General features: G+C 32.9%; 1 protein-coding gene across 1 annotated transcript; it reads right to left on the bottom strand.

The window, feature by feature from the left end:
- Positions 1 to 4,136: 4,136 nt before the first annotated feature.
- On the bottom strand, positions 4,137 to 5,237 carry LOC145100609 (myotubularin-like protein). Its single transcript, XM_079037812.1, has 2 exons — positions 5,175 to 5,237; positions 4,137 to 5,102 (listed from the first exon to the last, which is right to left on the bottom strand). Exon 2 carries the CDS (start codon positions 5,100 to 5,102, stop codon positions 4,386 to 4,388), a length of 717 nt encoding a protein of 238 aa, XP_078893938.1. The 5' UTR covers positions 5,175 to 5,237; the 3' UTR covers positions 4,137 to 4,385.
- Positions 5,238 to 8,226: the final 2,989 nt, after the last annotated feature.

Genomic DNA, 8,226 nt, shown 5'->3' with positions numbered 1-8,226 from the left:
GTTTATTTTAACCCTTATATGGTAGATTTTTCTTAGCTAGTTATGTGTAATACACCTAGATCACATATTTTTCCCTTATGAACTATAGATCTCGAAATATCTTTCATTTTTGGCACATATTTACCACATATACACATGAAATCACATATAGCACACACATACACACAGATATACACATTTTACTTGTATTCTCCCCCATAAAACATATGAAAACCGAAAATAGAGGGGTATGAACTCACCTTGAGGTTTGGATTTGGTTTTGATGAAGATTTGAGAGAAGATTTCGGCCCTAGCAACTTCTTGAGGAAGTTTTCGAACTTAGATGGTTCTAGGGAGTTAGATCATGAATTTGCATGAGTTAAGATGAGATGTTTGATGAAATATAGAAGTTAAGCCATGGATTCAAGTAAAGACTTACCAAGAATGATGATATTAATTGGTAAACTCCTTGAAGTCACACACCGATGCTCGAAAATTTGGAGAAAAGGGAAGAGTTCTTGAGAGTTTTTCTTGTAAGAGTTTGATCAAAATGAAAATGGTGGTGGTGTGTCGTGATCTCGGCCGTAGATAAGGAGAGAAGGGGGAGAAATGAGCTTGCCTTGATACATGAAACTATGCATGGATACATGGAAGATATTACTTAGAGATATGTTGGATAATCATGAGGTGTCAACATAAAAGTCAACTCTCTTAATCTCCTTCTCTTTTTTCCCACTTGGGCCGAGAATTAGAGAAAAGATAAGAGTTTTTTGGGCCTTTTTGCTTAAATCCATATTGTGGGCCCAATTTGCTGATTTTTCGGCCCATTGGGCTCCCATGATGGTTTACGGCCCAATTAGTCAAAAATAATGGGCTTCATAGTCCATTAAAGTTAATTAGGTTAGTTATGGCCCAATAAGGCCCATTAGGGTATTTTATTTCATTCTGGGCCCAATATGGCCCGAAATGTTAAAATAAATGGAAGTGAGTCCAATTAGAGCCCATTTAAGAGTTCTAAGCCCAAAATAGTCAAATTGGAAGCTTATTGGCCCATTAGGCCCAATAAGGAAATCGTAGTCCATAATGGACTTAAACCGGGATTTCTAGGGTTTCCAATTCTTTGTTGACTATTTGAAGTGCTTGCATAGAGCGTTTGATGGAAAATTTGTTGTTATTGAATAAGCATCATACGGGTTTTCACATTTTTGGTTCACAAATGTTATCATTGTTGTTGTTACATGGTATAGAATTCCTAGTTGTGACAACTAGTCTTTAGAGAGCCATTTGAGAGTGTTTAGTGTGTTTTACATTCAAACACTTGTAATTGAATCTTCATGAATATGAGACACATTTGAATCATTGATCTTGAGTCTAAAAAACGTTTTTCTATTAATTTGATTGATTCACATCTCTTTATTTTCCACACTACTTGCCACTAGACGTTTCTGAAACTCTATTTCAGTATTTTAAAAACTTGGACTATTCTAGTCAAGGTTTACTGAATTTTTCTCATTTCTTCAATAAACATGTGTATGTATGAATATTTTTTAATCTAACGAATGACACGGATAGCACCATTAAGTAAGGAAAAGGTCGTCATAGATTTTGAGAATCAACTTTGTGATTTTATGTTGATGATTATAAAATGTTGTTCACTTTGAGAATTTGACAATAACTTAGCTTTTTTTTTTTTTTGCAGATATGGGCATAATTATGTCCGACTTCTGATCTGTATGTAGATAATTCCGACAATGGTCAAACTCAAGATTGTGAGGCTATTGAATTAAGTGTGATGCCTGGGTGAATCCATCTTATCACTTTGATTTCCTCATTGCAGCTAAGGGTACTGAAAATGGTGATGAATTCATCATTTTTTGCACATTTCAACTGTATTGGCTCTAGGATGGATTTCATTCCAGGGATTGATGGTCCCATTGAAGGTATTTCTAGGGTTCTTGACTATTTTAGTAATGTATATTTTAACTATATCATTAATCTTATGTATATAATTAATCAAACAAATCGTTATTTACTTAATTAGTTCTTAAGTTGGTGTACAAAATCTTCTGAGGCATAAGCCTTTCAAGGTTGTGGAAGCTACAAGATGGTGTTGTTCCATAGTGTTAAACCTATAACACTTGGTAGGACAAAATCACATTACTCTTTGCAAGGGTTGAGCTTGCAAAAATTATAAGGTATTTGATTTATATAGTTTCTTCACAACGTTAACATTTCTAGTGCATTACTTAATCTTTTACCTTTAGTTTTATAGCCTCAATATGAAAAGGTTGCTAGGCTTTTTCATGGAGTCAATGTTGTTCATCCAGGGTTATATTAATGACATGGTCCCATGTGCCAATAAGGTAAAATTACACTTCTTCTTTCTTAATATTTTCATTAAGTCGCTAAATTATTACCAAACACTTTTAATATTGTATTAAAAACTCTTATAATTTGGTAGCATTAAAGGAGGTGTAATGACTAGCTTACCATCTAATGTTACAAGTGGGTATATTTTATTTATGTCATCAAACCTAGAAACTGGTTTTTGGAATGTACATTTTAAAGTTGATTGGTATTATAAAGTTTTATTGATCATAAATTTATTGAAACCATTTTTAATTTCTCAAAAAATCCGTATTTATATTTTAAAATAGCAATGAAGTTTAATTTTTTTTTTGTTTTTTTTACAAGCTTACTTTTAAAGTTTTTTGCTATTTTAATGTTTGAAATAATGACCAAAACTACGAACACAACTTTTCTAGGGACCAAAACCATAAAAATCGGCTAAACTTGGTTACCAAAATATCACTCTTTGATCATTATTGATAACACTGCTTGCTAATTTTCTGAAGTTTGAATGCTTCAGGTTCAAAGATTGTTGTAGTTTTCCTTCCAACCATCATAATGTAAATAATGAATCATAACTGTTAGAATAATATATTTTGAAAATCTCTTTCAATTATAGCAATGTGATTAACAAATAGCAATGTACATTCATTTTTTATAACATTATATTTTGATAACATTGCTTGTTATTTTTCTGAAGTTTGAATGTTTCAGGTGTTGGTTCAAAATTTGTTGTAGTTTTCCTTCCAATCATCATAATGTAAAATAACGTCATAACTGTTAGAACAATATATTTTGAAAATCCCATTCAATTATAGCAATGCAATTAAGAAATAGCAATGTACATTCATTTTTATGGCATACTACAACATGTGAAAATCCTATCCAATTATACCGTTATACTCTCAAAATTTTCTTATTATAACATTTAAGCGTTTGTAAATGGGCGAATCATAGAGAATAGCAACATACTTTACTGTGGCTACCAATTCAGTCAATGTACTTTAGTTTTACACAAAACCAACACCTTCTACGCCTACATCATGGGGGGGGGGGGGGGGGGGGGGGGGAATCTCTAGTTAACACATAATGCCCAACCTAACAACCATACCAATAACATGGATAGTATACCTAATTGCCTTATTTATAAGTACACTTCATGTAACATGCCAAACTCCCCTTTGCCATGCCATTTACTAGAAAATGTTCACTTAAAAAAACAAAACTAGTCACCACCACCAATGTTTGAAGTTTCGAACACATGAACACATGACACCCGATAGAAATTGCACTACTATCAAAATCAGATTGCCGTCAATTGCGAAAATGGTATTTAATAATTTGAATTATAAAAAAGGCTAATGCTATAAATACCCATTCTTTTCTAATTCCACTTCCTGATGTGACTTTTTTTTGTCTTTTGTTATTTATTCCCTATTTTGTTTTTTTTTTTTTTTGTTTTTAGTTTTTTAATTTTTTATTTTACTATTATTATTATTATTATTATTATTATAACTTTTAATAACCGTATAAAATTCGGACAACATTTTAAAATTCGGATAAATTTTAAAATCATGACGACGTTATACATTTGAACGACATAATAAAATTTATCAATTAATGTTAATGGTATGGGTTTGTTTTTAAAATAAAATAAACTTTACTTTTGTTTCATTTTATATAGTCGTTTGGATTTTATAATGTTGTCCGAATTTTAAAATGTTGTACAAATTTTATATAGTTATCAAAATTTATAATAATAATAATAATAATAAAAAAAAATAATAATAAAAAGGAAAAAAATAATGTAAATAAAAAATAAAAGTTTAATTAGATTAATGTTAGGGATAAAATTGATTAAGAAGGTACCGACACAACCCATAAAAAATTGATTTGAAGTAAATTTCAAACTATGCTGTCAATGGCCGAGTCGGTGTAATATTTTAACATAAATTGATGTGCAGGAAACTTTCACTTACAGTCGTATTTCTAAACCTTAACAACAGAAAAAATTGAAAATTCTATGAAAAATCACTTCATCCTGGTTGTTCCCGCATTTACCTAAAGAGTTTATCATCAGTTGAAATGTCTCCGTTATTGATAAACTTGGTACCATGAACTGCAGACAACTGAAATGGCTGAATCTGTAGAATCTTCAATTCAATGCCACGTCTCTTTCCTAGACTCACATTCACTTGTTGATCTCGAAGCCGACATTTCACCACCGGCAATGGCGGATCTAGTTCTTCCACTGCTACCTCCGGATCCCCGATACTAATCATATATGTCTTCTTATTACTATTCGGCTTCCGAGCACCACCATTACCATTGCAGCTTCGAATTCCGCAGTGATTGCTGATTGTAGCAGTGTCAGTAGGTAGTGAGATTAGGTTTTTACCAGAGAAGAGTTTCCGAAGCTTATTGTAATTGAGGTTGGTAGCTGATTTTCCGGTGGTAGCAGTAGATATTCTGGAGGCGGAGATGTGGTTGTTGGCGATGGAGGTGGAGTTGGAGTTGGATCTCTTCTTGATCTGACCGATGCAGCTGATTTTCGGGGATGTAGGATCCGGCGAACATGAAGTGGAAGTAGAAGAGGAAGACGCCAAATCGGCCAATCTGGTAGGTTTGGCGACGTCGTTAATGGAGAGGCGACATAACATTGGGAAGAAGAAGGTGTTCCTAGTCCTGGGGCTGGTGGTGTTGCCGGTGCTGCTGCTGGAGTGGTGATGAACTTGTTGATTACTGGATCTGTTCCCCATGGTTGTATCTCTCATCTGAAAAATAAGATGGAATGATAAAGTGGACAAAAGGTAAATAGAAAGTATTCGATCAGCATCGGGAAATACCAATACACAACCATAGGTGCTCCAATGCAATCTCCAAATAGAATCTCTACTTTCTCACTGGTCAACAGATCAGGTATATTAAATGAGTGTCACCTCATTACGCATCAAAGTCTTCAAAACCTCATAATTTCTTGCTAATTAAAATTTTAAACTTTTAATTTTTAATTTTTTAATTTTTCTTTTTGGAACCAATAATTATAACTTGCTATAGCAATTTTGTTAGGTTATATCTCATGTATGGGAGGCTTTTTATCGATGGTAAATCTAAATGGCATTTTTACAGGCGGTGAACAATATTCAAATTTTTTTTTATGCGAATAGTAAATCTCATAGATGAACTTCCACTTACGGTAATTTTCAAAAGTAAGCATTTTCTTATTTTCTAATTGGTGGTTGCAATTTCTTTTCTTTTTTATTTATTTTTTTAGCATAAATATCACTATATGTATCATTGATAAAAAAAAAACTACCACACCCTGTTAATAAACAAAGTGTGACAAAAATTATAAAAGCTTATGTGGCGCCTATATAACACCCTTTTACCATCGACAAAAACATCCTTCAGCCTTAGCAGCAAAATCGAAATCGAAAACCTAAAAATCAAAACCGGAATAGGGGCCGATGGTTTGGGTTAGAATCTTTTTAAAACCGAAATATTGTGTTCAATTCCGGTTTTAAAAAGCATATAAATCGAGAAAACCGAACTGAACCAAAATATAAATATATAATGTTTATGTAAATAATATATATATATATATATATATATATATATATATATATATATGTGTGTGTGTGTGTGTGTGTGTTTTGGTCAAAAAGTGATCAAGTGTAATTCGACCAAATTATATGAGATATTTGTTGGGTTTTGTATATTACAACATCCTATGGTGCACATACAACCCTAAATACCTTGGATCTATGTTTTCACTAATTATACATGCAATGATGTTTCCAAGGTAAGATGCCTATAACTGGCATGCAATTTTCATAACTCATACAAGATACTTGTTAGGGTAACATACCTTTTGTGTAGCTTGAAGTCTTGGTGCATTTGACCTTTAAAAGCTTAGCCCCAATAGTGTGGAAGCCTCAAATGGAATCACATCACATCATGGACAAAGGTGGAACTTGAGAGAGAATTTCATGCACCAAAACACCTCCATTTTTCTCTAAGAAAAGAAGCACACGTTGTTGGTCATGAAGCAACATATTTATATGGTAGATTCCAATGGTCATGGGTTTAACCCAAATCCACACCCATGGGTTTTATGATCCATGGTTCATGTGGCCCAACTCTTTATGTCTCCATACATAAACTTGGTCAAACATGAATCATAAGCCCGACACATATAAATATAACTAATTACCATAATTAGTCCCCATAGATTTAAATAAGTCTCCTTTGATCACTAAATTAATTCTTGATCAATACTAATTAAAATATATGATTTCATATTAATATATTATAACTTATAATATATTAATAAATCATATATAACCTTCTCTCAAGAGTCCATCCTAATAAATTGTCCTGATGATATGCAACCCAAATGGAACATGCTACTATCGGGTCAAGTACATACCAATAATAATTATGGGCTTATACATCTAATCCAACAATGTTATTGTGTTAGTGTAATGTAAGTATCATATGGTAGTCAAAGTGATACAAATGAGTTACAAGGAAAGCCCTTGATTCTTTGTAGGATCTCTGGCATAAAACATTAGGAGGTGATAATTATCACATGCCTTGATATTTTTTATTGATTTTAATCTAAGGTTACAAAGATTGTGAAAGTAATACGAGTACAAGAGTAATGTTAGGGCTAATCATGTGCGTTGTGTGCTAGATACATGTGTTATTTATAGTCTAGTGTAAGTAACAAAAAGTCTAATAATTTCAGGATCCTTCGAAATCAGCATATGAACGTTATTTGACTTGGTATTCCAGGTCTTTTGTCTGGTTGATATGACTCTCTGTTGAGAATGGGTTTTGTGTAGACTAGTTTTGCACATGTGAGAAAAACAAAGAAAATACAACCTTTACAAATGCTAGAAATATTAGTGGTAATAGTCAGGATCTCGGGATATGTTCAACGATCTTGAGGCTTTAGAAATATTTGAGAATCCTGAGTACGATTCAAGGATCCTATGAAATATAACTGTTATTGTTTAGATATTTAGTGGTATTTTTTTAAGTAAAAAACGAAGTAAAAATCTCTAATGGATGGGGTAATTTGAATTTCAATGGGTAGACTTCTAGCCGTTGGAATGGGTCAAATCACCCTTCTATCTTTTAGTGATTTCTATATAAATAGGACGTCCATCTCCTTTGTTTTACTAATTCTTCTAGCTTTCCTTCCATTGTCAGTTGTATACCATCAAATGTACTAATCTTGTTCCCTTTTGTCCTTCTTGTCTTTAGTCATGGTCAATAAATCTATTTGTTCTCGCTCCAGCATCATAATTGTTCTTGATGATGATTTCAAGGACCAAAAGATTTTATCTTACGAGGAAACTTGTGCCATAAATGGAAATGACATTGAGGCCCTGAAATCAGCTGGAACTTTTCCTACCGATACCATATTTAGGGCTTTTGATGCTAGGATTCCACCTGACTTTGTCTCTCCATATTGAGTTAGTTTTCCCGAGTATCCTTTCACCCTAGGACTTTATTACCTCTTCTTCATAATCATTTCTGAATTTTTAAAGATCACTAAAATCTCATACATTCACGTTATGCCAACGGTTTGGAGGATCCTCTATTGGATTAATCATTTCAACCACACTAGGGATCTTACCAATGGTTTAAATGAGCTAGCATATATCAATGATCTTACAACTTTTGGGAACTCTCGCTTCTTGTTAATGGTCAAAACCGATAAACCGTCCCTTTTGTTGAGATCCAAGCATAATGATGGTGTGTGGAATGGAAGATATTTCTTCATGAAATGCGACTGGAGTCCTGATGGAAATCTTCAATCACAATCTGTAACACCCTTGTTTTCAAGTAATTTGAAATCCATCCCTTGGGTTTTATTTATGTCACTCG

Source organism: Lactuca serriola, chromosome 4 (assembly GCF_051521515.1).
Source record: "Lactuca serriola cultivar US96UC23 chromosome 4, Lser_US96UC23_V15, whole genome shotgun sequence".
Taxonomy (NCBI): Eukaryota; Viridiplantae; Streptophyta; class Magnoliopsida; order Asterales; family Asteraceae; genus Lactuca; species Lactuca serriola.
Note: the sequence above shows the minus strand (reverse complement) of the source record. Positions and strands in the feature narration are given on the sequence as shown.